We start from the raw sequence: 16,992 nt of genomic DNA on the forward strand, positions 1-16,992 counted from the left end.
TTCACTCCTTTATTCTCTTCAGAACAAGATTAGCTAACCATATCCACCGTCATTAGCTATGCACAGAGCTACCCATGCGCTCAATGTAATTATAGCGCCGTATTCACCTCAGCTGAAGCGCTAAACGACCACATTTGGTCGGTGGCTCTCCTCGCTCTTAAACAGACACTCTCGATCACACACTATCTGCTCACAGATCTCGTTGTGCACGGAGCTGCCCCGTGTGCAACGCCGCCTTCTATGACCTCAGCAGCTATACCATCACTTGGGGACCCCTCACTGCTTAGTTATCCCGTTTGATCGTCTATGCCTGCTTTTCCATATCCATGACTTTCTGTACTTCAATTTACCCTCTAGCCATTGGTAGTTCTTCCCTGTCGCTGTGTTTGTAGCCTGTTATGCTTCAAGAATAGCATTTGTTTCGCCTCTCCTGCTATTGAGTATCAAACATTGCAGGACCCGTCAGAGTTCACACGAAGCTGGGCTCACTAACTAGGCTGACAATTGGTTCCGTATATTGACCGCGTCCGTCAGCCATCGCCCTAGAATACATTGTTATATGTACAATGGAGAGAGAAGTCGATCACGAGAGTGGGTAGTGCTCGTGGCAATGCCGCTCCGGACTATTCGCCGAGTAGGCGCTTAGATATTATTGACGTGCATTCATAGCTCAATGTACATTATCTATCAGCTGAGCGTGCTGTAAACTAAAGGTAGCTCCGCACATGTATAGTTCCTAAGCTATACCCTTGACCATCCCCGACGTCCACATCGGAGTTTTAAAACTTCATCCATGACCACAAGCCAAGCTGGATGATTTGACATCATCTCCGTCTCCCTGCCACCTTTTGTATCATCCGAGAACATCACGAAGCGAACATATGGTGTGATCTTGTGTAATACACAAGCGACGCGGGAAACTTCAGATATGGGTATGTTGTTATCCTGATTGAAGGCATCATCCCAGAGTAGGCACACGTGAGAAACTCTGTTTGAAGCGTATTCAGCGTCGACGGTTTGGCTAACAGCACCTATACCCTTTGAATCAGCAAGGACGTTAACATTAAAACACTGAAGCTGGGGACATATCCCAAGCGCTTCGGCCAAGGCATCAAGTGATAACGGCCTGGCGACACGAAGTGTTACAGCCTGAACTGATGGCCATCTTCGAAAAATGCGAAAGAGCTGTTCTTTGGATATGTCAAGTCGGTACTCTGGAGATGGAGAGCTTCGGTTGAAAGAGATCTTAAATTCCTGGATATTTTCGAAGGCTTCCATCAGGGTTACTAGTCCTTCCCAATCTGACGCGAGAGAGGAGTCGTGTGCAGGGTTTCCAGGCCCGATGAAAAGGCGCAACGTTTCGAGCGATTTTGATGATGGTGACCGGGATGGCGCCTTGAAGAGCGCTACGAGAGCTTCTGGGAGCGAACGACCCTCATGGGAGCCGTTAACGACGAGATCCAGACGACGCAAACTGGTAAGGCAAGGATCGCAAGGATCAGAGCCGAATATCAAAGGTAGAGCATCGGCACATAAGCTCGGACCTCCAGACGCAACGATCATGAGCTTGTTCAAAGACCGGATCCCCAAACTAGTCCTGTCGCGGATCCAGGAGTCCCACGGCTGAATAGAAAGTGTAAGAGATTGGAGGTTGCATAGTCGTGGAAGCAGAGAAAGTGTTTTATGATGAAGCGGCACCATCCATAGCGTGTGCAGCCTGGGCCAGCGCGACACGGACTCGTGCAGGGCGTCTTCTTCTAGCACGTGCCCGCAGATACAGCTTAACTCGGAGATATTTGGGCTATCTGAAGCAACGGCGTTGACCAGCGGCTTGATGTCACCGGGTTCGCACATGCCCAAAGTCAACTTCCGTAGCGAAGGACTATACAAAAAGGATCTGTACGCGTCGATGGAAGGGGTACTGCGGAGCGTCAAGCGTAATAGCATTGGGAATAGGCGTTGGCAGGCACGGGGTTGAAGGTTCTCGAAGACGTTTGGTTCAATGATTGTATGTTTGGAGATATGCAGCTCGTTGCTCGGATAGATGAGATGCTTCACTCTCGCGCTGTATGATAGTAGCATGCTCCAGCTGCAAGGCGTCATTTGTCTCTTGAACTCAATCTTGAGATACATGACCTATTAAGGTTATGGAAAACCACCAATGTTGATTCAAACTTACCCGGTTTGTTGAATCCGACTTCCAGCTGATGATATCGCTTCCCAAGCACAAGAGAAACTTGTCGAATGTGATCGTGTCGTAAAGTGCGTCTAATGCGGGTTCCCTAAACGCTTTACAGGCCACTGCGACAAATGGAAGGGACGATTTATGCTCGGCACAGACGTAGAGCATGATTTCGGACAAGAGTTCTGGGACTTGGAGGCAAGCATGCATGGCTTTCGATCAAAGGCGATGCACTTTGTGAGCGAATACACGACTAAGTTGAATGGCAAGACATACCTGTTTCCCAGTGAATATTGATTGGAACAAAGACTGGAACCTTTCCAAAGAGCACGTCTTGAGTCGCCGAGTCGCGGACTACGGAAGGGGAGGGGAAGGGAAGGAGGTGGTAATATGCAAGTTGCCACGCGCAAACCCAGCCCAACCTCGTGGGAACATCATATGAACTCCGACTGTGGGTGCTTGTGTTGGCCCTGTCTGTTGATAGCGACTGGGATTGAGTCAATCCGGTCTAGAAGTGCGAGGCTCCATAAACGTATCATGCAAATCGGATAATCTACTGTTGCATGGGGCCCTGATATAACAGACACCAAAGACGGTACATGCAGCGGGATCTTAGCCAGTTTAGCAGCTCTATTGCATTCGCCAGATTATTCGCGTCTCCGCGACATAATGTCACAAAAGCCACTTTATCCAAATACCCTCTTCACCTCCCTGCCAATCCGTCGAGCACTCCACACCCCAATCACAGCGCCGAGGTCAGCAGCAATTAGCCACAGTGCACCCGCGACAGCCCGCGGGGCGAAGATCTTCCACACCATCAGGTGCCGGCGCAGGACCGCAGCGCCAACCGCTCCAGCGAGGAACAGCACCGAAAGGTAAATCAGCGGGCCGAGCGCCGCGCGGAGCACCTCCGTTGACTCTTCATGGTCCCCGTTTTCTGCCTCTACCGCCGCGTCCTTTCCTTCCCGAGTAGCTCCCTCGCCACCACCGGACTTGGCACGATTGAGCGCACTCCGGGGCACCTTGACCTGTATCCTCGGCGACACGTTCCACACCGCCAGCCCAACGGCGCCCGCAGTTGCCCAGAACACGGGCCCGAGCTCGTTGATCGCCACGCAGAGGTGCGAGATGCCGGGTCTGACGCGTGCAGAGAGCGCGAACGCAGCGCGCCACTGGATGCTCGCGATCGTCGCTTGATGTGCTGTGCCAAAGAATGCGTGTAATCCCAGCAGAGCTAGAGGGAAGAGCTCGGCAAGCGCTATCCGAGGACCGCTCGATGTGGAAGACTGAGAAGCAGGTGGCTGTAGCTGGGTGGACGGAGACGAGGTGTAGCTGTGCGTATCGGGAATTGCCGAAGCGAGCGCATTCGCAGCGCCTACGGGGTTCGCGTCGAGCGCGCGTGCATCCCGAGCTGCGTCGACAAGTTCGAACCACCCCACTAGGGCGCCGAATAGGAGCGGGCCGACCCTCTGACTTGGAAGCAGCGCACAAAGGGCGAGCGGCGCAAGGAGGAGCGCCTGGAACACAAGGACGGGCGCCCCAGAGGCGTTGGCGAAGCCGAGCACCGTGATAGTCTGTTTCTCGCCCGCTTTCGCACCATCCGTCGGAGCCTCGCGCGAGACGGAGATGCACAACGGCTGCGTCGCCCATGCTGCGATCCCGCCCGCACCAAGAACGGCCGATGTCCATGCACATAGTGTACGCACGATCCGTGCCACACCCCCAATCGCGCTGTCGGCGCCCGCACCAGCCGTGCTGTCTTCTATGAGCCATGTGAGGCTCGCGAGTGCGAGCGATGCAGGCAGTGCAGCACGCACGATGAACGGGACGCGTGAGCGCGAGGTCTGCAGAACGTAGCTGAGTATAACGGGAGTCGCGAGGGGTGCGAGCGCGTTGAGGATCCTGGGGAGCCAGTTGGGGATCACAGAGAGCAATGTCTCCACGATGAATGGGCCATCGGAGGGTGAGACGGAAGAGTGAGGACCGAGGCCAAAGAAGACGCCTTGCTCCTCGCGCCAGACTCGACCTGTGCCTATCAAGCGCACGCAGACGGCATATACGCCGGCCCAAAAGAGGGCTTTGCGGCGAAGGTCGCGTCGGGCTGAAGATATGGTACGCATCAGGAATGGCAGAGGGGCGGTTATGAGGAGGAAAGGGACTAGGAGAGATTCGTGGATGACAAAGGAATTAGAGAGGAGGGCAAGACTGTGGAGGATCATCAGAGCCACAGGGATGGCGGCCTCAAAGGTGAACACAGAGAAAAACCTGGTGAACTTCTGCAGGAGTGTAGGTGACGACTTTGGTCCTTCGATCCTTGCGTCCCCAGTGGCGGTGCTAGAAGAAAAGCAAGACGCGAGCATACTCGCACTACTTGCCCAGGCAGCACCAAGCGCTGCGAAGTGCAACACGCCCATCCGCGTCGGACTTTCACCGGACAAGGCGAACGTGTCGATCCTGCCAAGTACCTTGAAGGCGCCCCATAACTGCACACCTAAAACAACACCTGCCCCCATGGCCTGCCACGCCCGAAGAACACTCTTCCTGAGCCACGTTGGAGTGTCCGGCGACGTTTCCTCCGCATCTTCGCCGCCAGCCTTGGGTACAGCTCCAATGCTGGGTCCAGGGCGAGAAGCAGCAGGAGAGTCCAGACCCAGTTGCCAGAACAAGGCTCCAGCCACAACCACCGCCAAAAACGCAGATACAAGCCCCACCACCATCAGTGGCCCATCGAACTGGGCCCAGCGTGCGCGAGCCGCTCTGAGCGCTTCGCGTGAATACGCATAGGCGTCCCTGGCAAGCGCCCGCGAGATATGACGTGACCCGATAGCCAGCGACACGTCGAGCTCCTCGCTCGTGCTGAGCGGCGCGGTGTACGCGCTCCTCGGGAACGCCTCAGGGGCCAAGTGTGCCGCGAGCCCGCCGACGCGGGGGTCCCACGCCTCGTCGAGAGCATCGAGCCCCGACATGCCAGCTTTATCGAGGAACGTGTGGATCTGTGTTGCGCTGAGCGAGCTCGCGACTGCGAGCGCAGACCCTGCCCCAACCGACGTGTGCGGGCGGAGCGCGAAGAGCTCGGGAATTGGCGCGCCGAGCGAGCCGAACGGGACGGGGAGTCCGAGAAGGAGGGAAATGGAAGGGACGATGTCGACCTGTTGGGTGTGTCGGTGGGGCGCGAGTGCACCGGGGAAGAGGGTTTCTTCGTGCATCTGCGCTGGTACGTTTTCCCTGTCTGATGACGAAGCGAGGAAGGGAGTAGGGGAGTACATCCATGTGCCAGCGATGGTCTCGAGTGGTGCGTCGCCCCCGTGATTCCCGTGCTCATCCATGCCGTGGTCACCCATGACCACCAAGAGTGTATCCTTATGCATTGGGTCATTGTCTAGCAGGTCGACTAGGGTGGCGAGGAAGGTATCCGTTTGAGAGAGCTTGGCTTGCATTCCCGTATGCGAGGGAGAGAAGCGGTGTCCGGCGTGATCGATACCAAGACCGTGTGCGAGGAGAATATCCCATGGGTCGCTCTTGGAGGGGGTAGAGGTAAGGTTGAGGAGGGAAGGGATACGGGAGAAAATGGCGTTGTCGACGGTATGAAGATCTTCGACATCAAACGAGTCGTAGCCCCACGTCAATGAGGGGTCGAACGCGCCGGGAAAGAGGGCGAGCCAGGTGTTGTCGCCGACAAACCCAAGCTATGGGGTACGTTTAACAAATTCAAGGCAACATCATGTTACATGACCAGCATATTATAGCGTAGTCAGTATTCATGCACATGGACCAGCGGATAGCACGCACCTTTTTACCGGCCTTCTCAGCCTGAAGCACCCACGAATCCTCCCCAATGGCCTCTCCGCCAAAGTTAGCTCCAGCATCCACAAACGTCGGAAGGCTGCCGGTAGTGAGCGCCTTGATGCGCTGCAGCGTCGTTGTTGGCGGGTCGGCATGCGCACTAAACACAATGGAGCGGTCCGGATGTTCTGCGGCGGTGCGCGCTGGGGTGCTCAGCACGCCGTGGTAGTACGGGTCATGCGGGCTCGGAATGGTGTCTCCAAGCGGAGCGAGAAAGTCATAGCGTAGCGCGTCGAGGACGACAATGACTGCGCGTTTGTGCGTTTGGACGAGGCTACGAGTCGAGTCGGAGAGCGGTGGAGAAACATCCGGTAGCGCGATGCGGGAAAGCAGGAAGCCAGAGAGGAAGAGGTAGATGGAGAGGCCGTGCAGGGCGAGTAGCCACAGCAGCACCGAGACGTTCATTGTTGTTGCTCTTGCTGTTTACCGCATGCGAAGTGTAAAAGTGTGGTCGTCGGCGCCGGGGATAGCGGAGGAGGAAAGCGGGTGTGAATCCAGCCGCGCGACGCGATGTGTTCGCCATCGCCATCGTCCGCTCTACTCGGACGCCACCACGCTCGTATGGCGTCCAACACACAAAGACTACTTCCTGGTTATCGACAGGTAACAGCGTTCGATGATGACGATGAATACGAGTCCGGCGAGGAGGTTGAGTATGTCACCCTTGACCTCGGCGCGATCGAGCCTCTTCTTGTCCCTAGCACGGACCAGTACGCGCTCATTGGGCTCGACACACCAACACCATTCCTCCAGCTCTCCGGCACAGTTCTTCGAGGAAAACACGACGAGCTAATTGGAACAGAGATGCTCTTCTCAGACGAAAGGGATCAGGATGCAGAACACCGCGAGAAACGTGCGCTCCTCGTTCGACTCATCCTGACACCCCCACATGATACTGATAACTGGATGACCAATAGGATCTCTAACGCATGTCGCTTCTACATCTCGGCGCATACGCTTCCGTCCGGTAGAGTTAAGACCTCGCGGCGCCGATAAGGACGACGCACCGAAGGAGGCCCCTCTTGCGCGCACACGGACGAGACTTCGGAACGACGCCCTCGCCGCAGCGTCTGCTGCCAAAGGAAAGGCAAAAGACAACCGAAAGATAAGGGACGTTACGATCAGCGAGGCGCTTGAAGAGCCTGATGTTACAGAGGCTGCAGAGGCAGCTACGGCACCGGCGACAGCTGAACCTGAGGAAGCGGCAGGTCCCAGCGTCTCACTCGAGCGCATCACTGGCGAGAACCAGTCTCGGCGAAGGCGGTCGAGAAAGAAGAAAGGCAAGGAGAAAGAAGAGGAGATTGATGGAGACGGGGATGTGGGGCAGGACGCGCCAGCAGACCTTCAGGCTGGTGCAAGTGAAGGCGTTGAGGGCGCTATGGACACCACGTAGCTGTCGAGAGTTCATCTTTCACTATGGTACGTGACGTATGATGCGGTGTCCCACCATTTCCTTAGTTCCTCTTGGCCTGATTCATTCTCGTGATCGCAGGATTGGGCAGGAAGAATTGACGCATACTCCGTATTTTGCACCCCTCGATCGCACTGCACGCCCTAGCCTACCCTTCTCCGGGTTCGTTACTTGGATTGTGACCATGGAAGGCTCGCCACGAGCTCGCTGTACGGCAACACTATCATGGAACGATAATTCACACCCCATCTTAGATCAGATACTTGTGCCCTCCTGCTCCACCTTCGTACGCAGCATTCAGCTCTGAAATGACATCTGCTATCTTAACACTACCATCGTACTTCTTAGCCTATTCTTCTCTCTGTGGACTACGCATGGGCAACGACCGCACTCTGGTCGTTGTCGCCGCACCGCCCTTTTAACGCCTGAGCATGGATCCACTCGTCGAACGACATGTCAGCTTCGCGTTTCTCCTCCTCCGTCTGTTGCCTTCGTTCTTTTTCTTCCTTTTCCTCCCTAGCTCGCTCGAACGCGTCGTCCTCGTCTCCCGAGCTCCCGAGCTCTCCAACGTCGCATGGCCATGTCTGCTTGGTGCTATACTCCCAACCGCAACTAGGCCCGAATGCTTTGGTCAACACACTCCAAATACCAATGAAATCGTGGATATTGCTCACAATTTGCTGTCCATCCACGCCATCAGGACCCTCTCACCTTCCTCCCATTCTTGGTCGCCATGGTCTTGGTCGCCTATGGACGATATATCGTTGTTTGGACCACATCTAGAGCCGACATCCAGCTCTTTCAGCACGGCGCTGATGCAAGGCGCGCCTGATCACTCACGACGCGTTATACAGGTGCTCCTTCATGCCTGCCTCATCGTCGCTGGCGAAGACGGACTTGCAGCCCCATTCATACCCTGGGCAGACTACCATGCTAGGGCGGACGCGGGTGTCGACGTCAGCGCCTTGTCAGTCACCTAGAGCAACACGCAACGACTCACTCGCGACCATATTCGTCTTGCAGGCGCACGTCAATATCAGGATGGTCGCTCATTTTCTTCATGTGTATATCGATGTCGATGTTAAGACGCCTCTTCTTTTTCTCAGGAAATCGAATTGAGTATGGCATAGTTAGAGAACGCGAAGTAGCAGATGCCCGAGCAAAGCCGAGTAAGTATCCATGCCCTCGTATGCAAAGGCGCATTAATATATCCTTCGTCTGTTCGTCCGCCATGACCGTACAGTGGCAACTCGGCTCCCCTCACGCACACCTGGGGTCCAAGCGCAAAGTCCGATGCTGGGTACATGCGATGCACTCACATACATCGAAGGTGGCGGCGCGCTCAGGAGGTTACCGCTCTTGTTCTATTGCGTCAAATTTTCTAAATTTAGATGGTGCTAGAACCATGCTGTGCAAGGGACTTCGTGTCGCTGTGCCGATGCTGTTTTGCGGTGTTACCTGGTCATCAGGTGGGTTCTCGGTGCTTTGAGGGTCACGATAGTCGCAGATCACCATTACAGGATGTTTGGTAGGCGCGGCGTGGAAGCCGACAAAAGCACAAGTACAGTGCTTGTTGTGCTTAGAAGCCGACGCGCGGCGCCAGAGCGCGTAGCGCCCGTGCCTGACATTAGACGCCTTGTCTGGCGCGGTTGACACGGCTGCTTTTGCTAGTGCGTAAGCTAGTAAATTATTATCATCACCTGCGCCTGACTACAATGTCCAACAGCTAATGTGACTACTACTTACATCTCCGCAAGCACCCCTGTCCATAGTCTATACACATCCCACGCCTCTACCCAGGATCACTGTTTCATTCTAGGCCTTTTCACTTTTCCTTCCGCTAAGGCAGTCTGTTGCTCAACGGCCAGCTGCACAGGCGACATGATCTGGCAGTGCCCCTTCACATCGCTCAACCAGTAGGAGAATAGGTGGCGTCGGAAGTTGCTGCTGAGCCAAGCCGCGCTGATACACCAGACGTGAGACGTTCAGATGAGGAAAGTAAGCGAGTTTAATACTTACTGATAACCCGCCAAGTGCTCATACAACTCGATGATATCCTCGGTCTCGAAAAGACATATCCCATCGCTTGGCGTACGTGCGTCGTCTCTACACGTCATGTTCTCGTTCCACGCGCGCTAATACTGTTATAAGCAGTGACGCCCTTGAGCATGATTAACGCAAACGCACGCACTGGAACAACAATAGGGAACGGTATACGCGTAGCGTGCGCAACGTCGACGTGATAGTCCGCTATAGGCCAGAGTATAAAGAGGTCCTCTTGGAATGGCCACAACTTCTGTGCAGATTGCGTTGATCTGTGGTTCACAGTGCCAAGACTTCGTGAGGGGCCGGTTGGACGGACGTCGCGAGTACGATCTACCCAAGAAGCCGTGGAATAGGATGGATGCAGCTGAGGGTGCGTCTCGCGGTATGTCTGTTGTGGGGCTTCTAGGTTATAGCGATGCTGTGCCGGTTTTGGCGTTTGGATCTTTGCCCGGGGTTCGTGTACGTGCTGTGGTGGATAAATGGGAGGTAGGCTTGTACTCGCTCTCGAGTGTGGTGTCCACGAAAAGCTTCCATCGAATGGTCTCCAGGTGCCAATTGGAGTATGTTGTCTGATTCCACGAGGTCACAAAGCTCTTATCCAACAGGCCTGACTTGGTGTATGCAGTGATGGCTACTCACCTGTAGGAATGGGCAGCGAAAGATGACACTGAGGGGCTACCGCAATAATACGTTGAGTGATAAGACATGCTTCCTTTTAGCTCGTCAGGACTTTATGAACAATGAGGGATTGATGTAAGGCGACGCTTCCGAGACAGCTCTCATCTCCTGCCCGTTTGCGTTACTTTTAAACCTCGTCATGCATGACGCCACATTGTCATAGAGTTAGGTTTAAGGTCAGTGTGTTCTGGTCCCTGTCAGCTCCGAAAGATGGTGGTGCTATACGGAGTTAATTTCCGTAGCTGTGAGGTCTTCCATACTGAAGACGTCACAGCATCAGTTAACGTGAGGATCTCGTGCCACATAGACGCCACCGTGAGCTTCTACTCGTAGAACCTACGTGAGTAGGCGATACCCCCATAAGTGTTCACTCGTATATATGCAAATGCGCCACAGGAGCCTATCCTTGTCGCTACGTAGAAAGATATTGGAGAGCATAAACGTTATGGGTTCCTTTGGAGTAAACGAGTCCTTATAAGCGCTCAAAATGCTGTGTGAGCGCCTATGCTTGAATCTGTACAAAAATAGCCGCCTAGGCTTAGAACACGGTCCTTTCACAGCACACAAGGAACATAATATGGTGTTGCTTCTCCATCGAACTAGATACATTTAGACACGTCAAAAGACACATAGTAATGCGGTCTCATTATACTATGGATAGGTGGCACAATGTTCTTTACTGTACAAACGTATATGACTACAGCCCAATTCAAGTCAATGTGTGCGAAACTACGTCATGCAGGATAAGTCTTGGGATAAGTAACGTGACAACGAACCTCTGCAGTTAGTGAACCATACGTTCCGATTCCGATCACTTGCACGCATGTATGGCCTGTGGTTTCCTGGATAGGTGCTCCTGCGATAAGGACTCTTGTCAAGAAATGGCCCCTTGTTTGTATCCTAGGCATCCGTATATCCTACATGTTGGAAATCTACTAACCAAACCGCAAGGTTGGCTTGCAATTCCCTAGGGTATAATATTGATAGGTGCTGAAGGCATAGTGGTACTGAGCTCTATGCTGTAATCTGCACCGGTCTCCGTTACATCGTTAGACAACGTACGTCAATAAGACGGGTGTCAAATGGCACAGCTTGTGTTATTTAATTTTAGCGAGAAGTCAGAGTGACGGTGAACAACGACTCTCAGGTGCTTCGAGGACGTATTCGCTGTGCGAACGAGCTCCGTACTTAGGGGGGACGGACTTAGGGTTTGGGAATCCCAGGTATGTCAGTGAATTAGTGGTGCGTAAAGCCGCATCGGTGCTGAAGTCTCTCACAGCCCCTACTTTAGTTAGCTTGAAGCATGAACGACCTGTTCCACAAATTTCTCGATCGCAGTCCTAAATTCGGGAAAGCCTTCATTTGATGATCTCATACGGCCATTATAGTCACCGTGCACGGGATCATGATATGGGTGTTCCTATACGCAATCACTCACTCAAGTTTAGCTTCGACAAACCATCTTCGACCTCTTCTGCCTCTATCTCCCGACTCTGAGACAAAGTGGTGTTGCTGAAATCATACATGGATGAGCATTGCCCGACAGATGACATGGCAGGAAATGTCGGATAATTAAAGTGCTTACGTGTTATCAAGATGTCCACGTAGCTCCACTTCGCTCTGACCAATGAACTGGCAGCCTCGGTGCTCCCATGGGCAAGGCCATACCCTGATGGCGTTACAATATCAAGGAATCTTCTTGAGAGAAAGCGAACTTACGGTTTCCCCTCAGGAGTAAGCACGTTTACGAATGCCCTCATCTCATTCGCTGCGAGTGTAGACCCGGACCGCTACATAGAGGCAAAGCATTCATTCAGTGCGTACTAGAGAATATTGTTTGTTATACGCTATACAACTTACATCCATGTTTCTATAAGGGCATTGCATGGCGGGGATCCGTTGGCACAGGTTTGAGTGGCCAAAGACAACACCCGCCTGTTCAAATACTCATATCCCAACGTACCAGGTAGCAGTTGAAGAGAGGGAGACAGATAAGGTTAAATACTCCTCTTTGATGTTGAGACACATGCTGTGATGTGCCAAGCGTCCGGAATGCGTCGCCCGCAACAACCACATAAAGGGGACGGAGCGGTAAAAGGTCCGCCAAGAACAGGAGTTGTAGCGGTCGTTTAACGTTTAGCAACGGAATTAGCAACAGGACTGAAAGGATTCTACGCCAGCCTGGTAGGATATTCACTAATGCTATCGTTAACTAATTTACTTGCACAATACATGAACTAGGATGAGAGTGGTAGACGTACATGTGTTGTCTTCATGCAGAGTTTGAAAGGTCAGCGAACTTGATCCCCATGTATGAATGCCACAGTGAGAAAGCTCAAAGTCACCTCCAATGTGATGTTCGAAGTAGAAGCTAGAAGACCAATCATGGGTACGTGGACATGGATGGAGCGAGAGTAGGTGGAGTTAGACGACTGGCCCACCGTGCAAACGCCGAATGCAAGGTTTTGGTAGTTTAGCGCTTGGAGCTGATTTGAGCGCCTAAGCTCTTCATCAAGCGGAGCCCGGATCGGATCGGATCAGAGCGGAGACATCCCAGAGATTTGAGCCTCAAACGCCACCCTTTGATGCAGCCGACACACGTCCATCCAGAATCCATCCCAATGTTACGGGTCGATGCAACCTATTCCTCATAATAGATTTGACGAGTAATACCCTTCTGAGTTACTGCATGCCTCCAGCAGAAAATGAATGCCTATGTAATTGTATCTCTTTTTCCCAGCCTGTGTCTTTGTCGGGCCGTTGCCCGAGCCCCGTGATGCGAATTCATGCAACGCTATAGGCACCGAAAAATTCGCTCAATCTGTGCATCGTGGCCTGCGTTGATCGCCATTAGTCTTTGATCCTAGAGCACGCGTTACTCCATTTCACGTACACAACTATTGGTCCAGTTACTGCTCGCATCACCCTTACTTGTATGGTCAGCCTTATCATCACCTCACGGATCTGAATAGGTGGACGACATTCGTGGTTATCAGATTTCATTGACCAACATTTGGAGCCAAGAGGTGAGCGCTTGAGCAACCACCTACAGTTACGACGTCAAACGCGCAGGCGCCGATTCAATTGACAGTCTGTGTGAGACACCATGGCACCCAACATCGACTTCAGTGCTCTATCATCCCGGAAATCCACCAAAAACCATTCATCTACTTTTGCTATCCAAGGTTGCTCTAATCGGCCACGTCCCATGCCATATGACACCTGGGGAAAGCTAGAGATCTTGAAAGACACTGTCAAGAAGGTGAAAAAGTTCACGTGTCGCAGACGAGGAGAGGAGTGGGCGCAACACCTTGACACCCTTCTCAGTGAATTGGAAGCACCGCCTTCAACGCGGAGTGTGGTTGTCGTTGGGCACACAGGACACGGGAAGACTACCCTTTTCAACAGCCTCCTTCAGTGTCCACTGCTAACAACTGCTACGGTTCGTTCTCTTTTACAAAAGGGTTCGTATCAAGCTTACTTTGGATTCACCCATTGGTGCCAATGTTGTTCGCAGAGGTACGTTATGAAAACTCTTGCCGCTTGCTTATCTTAGCTATTATCAGGCGTGCGTGCACCTCTGCCGTCGTAGAGGTTCACTACGATGATAGTCTTGACTATCGAGCAACGATTGAATTTCTGTCGAAGGAAGCATGGGAAGAAGTGAGTAGCGTCTAGTTTCAGTACACGGATTCCCATACCCACATTTTCTCCTCGAGTTCCTGTCCCCATTGGTCGCGGACGTGCATGAAAGCACAACTTCACCTTCCAAGTTTCCTCCGAGTGACGACGTCCAGAAAAACTTAGTACTTGGTTCAGCCGCAACTTTGGTACAGGCGAGTGTCGTCAAATGTAGAGACAAACAAAGTTATCAGTCTTTGCTAATGTTCCACTAGATATACCCACAGTGAGTGGTATCGAGATTCCCAGCTAGTAGACTTATGACCTTTCCCGAAGCTTGAGTGGTCAGCTGATCGACAAGGATGTCTCAGTTGAGTCGCTGAGTGTCCACCGCTCCGTCACCAATATGATTGGGAGTAGCTGCGAATTCACTGCCACTTCTCCCGCGGAAATGGAAAAGAAGGTATCCTACTATCCTTGTGCTTTAAGCTTTATTTCTTGCACGTTAATACCTCGCTCAGTTAAGGGGATACATATCCGCTCGCCAGGACAAGAATAAACCAACAGTAAGTTCTTATCACATTTGCCGCGTGCACGATTGATATCTCTGATATGCGATGTAGCTCTGGCACATGATCAAATGGTAATCGCTTTTGATTAAGGGGGATGCGATGAGAATCAAACTGTCTAACATTGCCCCTACCAGTGCCAAGATATATGGACCCTTCCAAATGCTCGCAACAGGAACTGTTCTCGTCGATCTCCCCGGATTTGGGGACTCCAATTTAATTCGGTGAGGATTTATCACCTGCAATAATAAACCATGTGAGGTGATGATGCCTCAGCGTTCAAAAGGCCGATCAATACTTGAAAGACGCTGATTCAATTCTCTTGGGTACGCATTTCCTCCCTTGTACCGATGACGAAATACTCTAATCCTGGCCTTAGTACTGGATATCCGGCGAGTGATAGACCATGTCGTGCGCTTCATGCGGTTGTGCCACTTCTCCTTAGCTTATATATTTACTCGCAGGACGCAAGAGAATATCTCAAGAAGTCGTCCGTCTTTCTTTTTGATTAGATATTGGTTTATAAACTCAACTATAAAATCGCTAGCATCAAACGATTCGTGGGCTTTGATGGGAGAGCTATTTCCGACAGTGCTTTGATCATCGCGGTGACACGTTCCGATGTGAGCAATCTAACTCACCGAACCTTGGAAGCTGCTAACCACAGCTCGTCTCAAGGTTCAAATTAATGATCCACAGAACGCTGTTCAAGATCAAGAAGGACAAGATTTCCTTAACAACATCAATAACGTGCTTCCACCATCGGTGATATATTCAGATATCTAACGTTGCCCCCTCAGGAACTCGACAATTACACAGAGGATATTCAACGGGTCGGCGGGGGCTTGCAAGCGGGATTTGAGGTACAGTCGTGTTTTGTCACACGAGCATGCATACTGATGTTTCCAACATTCAAAGCAGCTTGAGCAGACACTGAATGGTCTTCACATGCAGAAGCATAGCTTCTTGGCCGTACGGGAACATACATATATTCGCTGTGTTTACTTACTCACCGGATATATTAGCTGCGTCGAGCTGAACGAATCAGACGATATGTTCAAGATTTGGGTGCGTCGATATATCGTGCCATAGACAAGGTGCGTCGATAGCTTCAGTGAATGTTTATGGTGATGTTCACATGTTATAGGAGAGCTCTGCCGTTTTGAATCCGTTTTCTGTCCACGTGGTTGGATCGGTGGATTATCAGAGACTTCAGAACTTTGATGCAACACAACCTGACCCGATGGTGTTCACTAACGTAGCTGATGTAAGTCTTTTTGTGTTTCTTCTTATTCAGCGGTTGACGCCGGCAGACTGGCATTCCGGCCTTGCAAGCACAACTGAGCAGCGTGGCTCTTCATGAACGTTTGGAAAAGCTTATGCCGACCCTCACTTCGTTTGATTCTATGATGTCAGAGATACACCAGTACTATAAATCGCAGGTGACAATGGACAATCAGTACATCTCGAAAGCAACCACAGTCCTGGAAGACTTGAAAAAGGTGAGGTGTAACGCCTGCATCTGATATAAGCTACTTTGATGCAAACTTCGCGATAGTACAACGAAATAACTCACAATGAGCGCATCGAGGGAATCGGGGGGTTGGTCGACACGCTGATCTGTACTATACAAGCTGCAGCTGATCAGGCAAGTCAATCACTGGATAATGCCACACGTTCACGCTAAAGGCATATTCCAGTCGACAAACACGAGTTACGACACCGTAGTCAAACTGGGAAACTCTATTAAAAGCAACTCATACAAGGCCTTAGTGCGAAGGAACGGTGAATGGGCAGGCATGGATCTCAATAGCCAACTAACTGCTGGAATGGAAGATGGAAGAGTACTCGAGTATGTGCTTCCTTTCACTCTCAACGGGGGCGATCTCAGGTGTTCGTCAGGGAGTGGAATACCATGTTCAATGTGAAGCTACCTGCTGAAATAGAGAAGTTGACGAAGGTAAGCGGAGAGCACTGACGTTCAACTATGCTTTCAAGCATGTTCAAGCTAATGGTGTATATTAGGATTTTACCTCTGAAATCGAAGGCGCCATGGATAACATCGGTAAGTGTAGCCTTTCTCCGCCGTATAAACTCTCTTCTCATTCACCTTACTTTACCAAAAGTTGAGGTAGTCATGTTGACAGAGACACTGGCAGTGTGTATCATCTGCGTTCATCGTTTGTGCCACACTGACGTCTGAATGATATAAGACTGGATCAAGCACGGAAGGGGAACCATCAACGAAGCGTCGTAAGCTGGACAACGAAACTGTCGACGAAATTCACCAGCGCCGTCTGTCCGCCAAGTTTGAGCAATTCTTGATGTCTGCACAACGAGCGTCTTCCGCATCAATGCAAGCGATCCAGAGGTATGTTCCCTACTTTCTTAGCCGTTTCATACATATTAATTATGGAACAGGGGCTTTGGAGGGACATTCAAGGAGTTGATCCAAAAAGAGTTAGAGGGTCGGTACCGTGCCGCCGCCCTCGAGACGGGGAAGGACATGTTTACTCGGATGAAGGTAAGAGGTGTCTGAGGAGCGATTATCACTGTGCGAGTATTGAATGTTTATGCACAGGCGCATCTCGAAGAATATCTCAAAACTTCCAGCAAAGAGCTATTCCAGGAAGTAGTCGAAC

General features: G+C 51.8%; 4 protein-coding genes across 4 annotated transcripts; 2 read left to right on the forward strand and 2 right to left on the reverse strand.

The window, feature by feature from the left end:
* Positions 1–2,753: 2,753 nt before the first annotated feature.
* On the reverse strand, positions 2,754–6,459 carry CONPUDRAFT_140612 (uncharacterized protein). Its single transcript, XM_007777450.1, has 2 exons — positions 5,972–6,459; positions 2,754–5,868 (listed from the first exon to the last, which is right to left on the reverse strand). The coding sequence occupies exons 1-2, from the start codon at positions 6,428–6,430 to the stop codon at positions 2,869–2,871; spliced, it is 3,459 nt and encodes a 1,152-aa protein (XP_007775640.1). The 5' UTR covers positions 6,431–6,459; the 3' UTR covers positions 2,754–2,868.
* A 127-nt stretch (positions 6,460–6,586) lies between these two features.
* Positions 6,587–7,418, forward strand: CONPUDRAFT_160328 (uncharacterized protein; the record flags this gene model as incomplete). Its single annotated transcript, XM_007777451.1, has 2 exons — positions 6,587–6,878; positions 6,943–7,418. 2 exons carry the CDS (start codon positions 6,587–6,589, stop codon positions 7,416–7,418), a joined length of 768 nt encoding a protein of 255 aa, XP_007775641.1.
* Positions 7,419–11,278: 3,860 nt separating this feature from the next.
* On the reverse strand, positions 11,279–12,047 carry CONPUDRAFT_78244 (uncharacterized protein; the record flags this gene model as incomplete). Its single annotated transcript, XM_007777452.1, has 5 exons — positions 11,279–11,472; positions 11,599–11,672; positions 11,746–11,829; positions 11,880–11,950; positions 12,021–12,047. 5 exons carry the CDS (start codon positions 12,045–12,047, stop codon positions 11,279–11,281), a joined length of 450 nt encoding a protein of 149 aa, XP_007775642.1.
* Positions 12,048–13,068: 1,021 nt separating this feature from the next.
* CONPUDRAFT_170283 (uncharacterized protein) lies at positions 13,069–15,986 on the forward strand (the record flags this gene model as incomplete). The annotated part of the gene is made up of 20 exons (XM_007777453.1): positions 13,069–13,186; positions 13,233–13,602; positions 13,725–13,823; positions 13,880–13,996; positions 14,057–14,067; positions 14,118–14,244; positions 14,303–14,347; positions 14,405–14,424; positions 14,488–14,574; positions 14,627–14,676; positions 14,730–14,761; positions 14,815–14,840; positions 14,898–14,973; positions 15,029–15,100; positions 15,151–15,213; positions 15,269–15,322; positions 15,376–15,447; positions 15,498–15,617; positions 15,664–15,852; positions 15,909–15,986. Coding segments are annotated over exons 2-20 (1,674 nt in total), but the record flags the coding sequence as incomplete, so codon positions are not given.
* Positions 15,987–16,992: the final 1,006 nt, after the last annotated feature.

The sequence above is a fragment of the Coniophora puteana genome (genome assembly GCF_000271625.1).
Source record: "Coniophora puteana RWD-64-598 SS2 unplaced genomic scaffold CONPUscaffold_21, whole genome shotgun sequence".
Classification (NCBI taxonomy): domain Eukaryota; kingdom Fungi; phylum Basidiomycota; class Agaricomycetes; order Boletales; family Coniophoraceae; genus Coniophora; species Coniophora puteana.

What these genes read in the sequence shown, in the direction of transcription:
- CONPUDRAFT_140612 (XM_007777450.1), bottom strand. Translation starts at nt 6,430, where the DNA reads ATGAACGTCTCGGTGCTGCTGTGGCTACTCGCCCTGCACGGCCTCTCC. An exon ending in CTGAGAAGGCCGGTAAAAAG is followed by an intron (nt 5,869 to 5,971) that starts GTGCGTGCTATC and finishes CGTACCCCATAG; the next exon opens with CTTGGGTTTGTCGGCGACAA.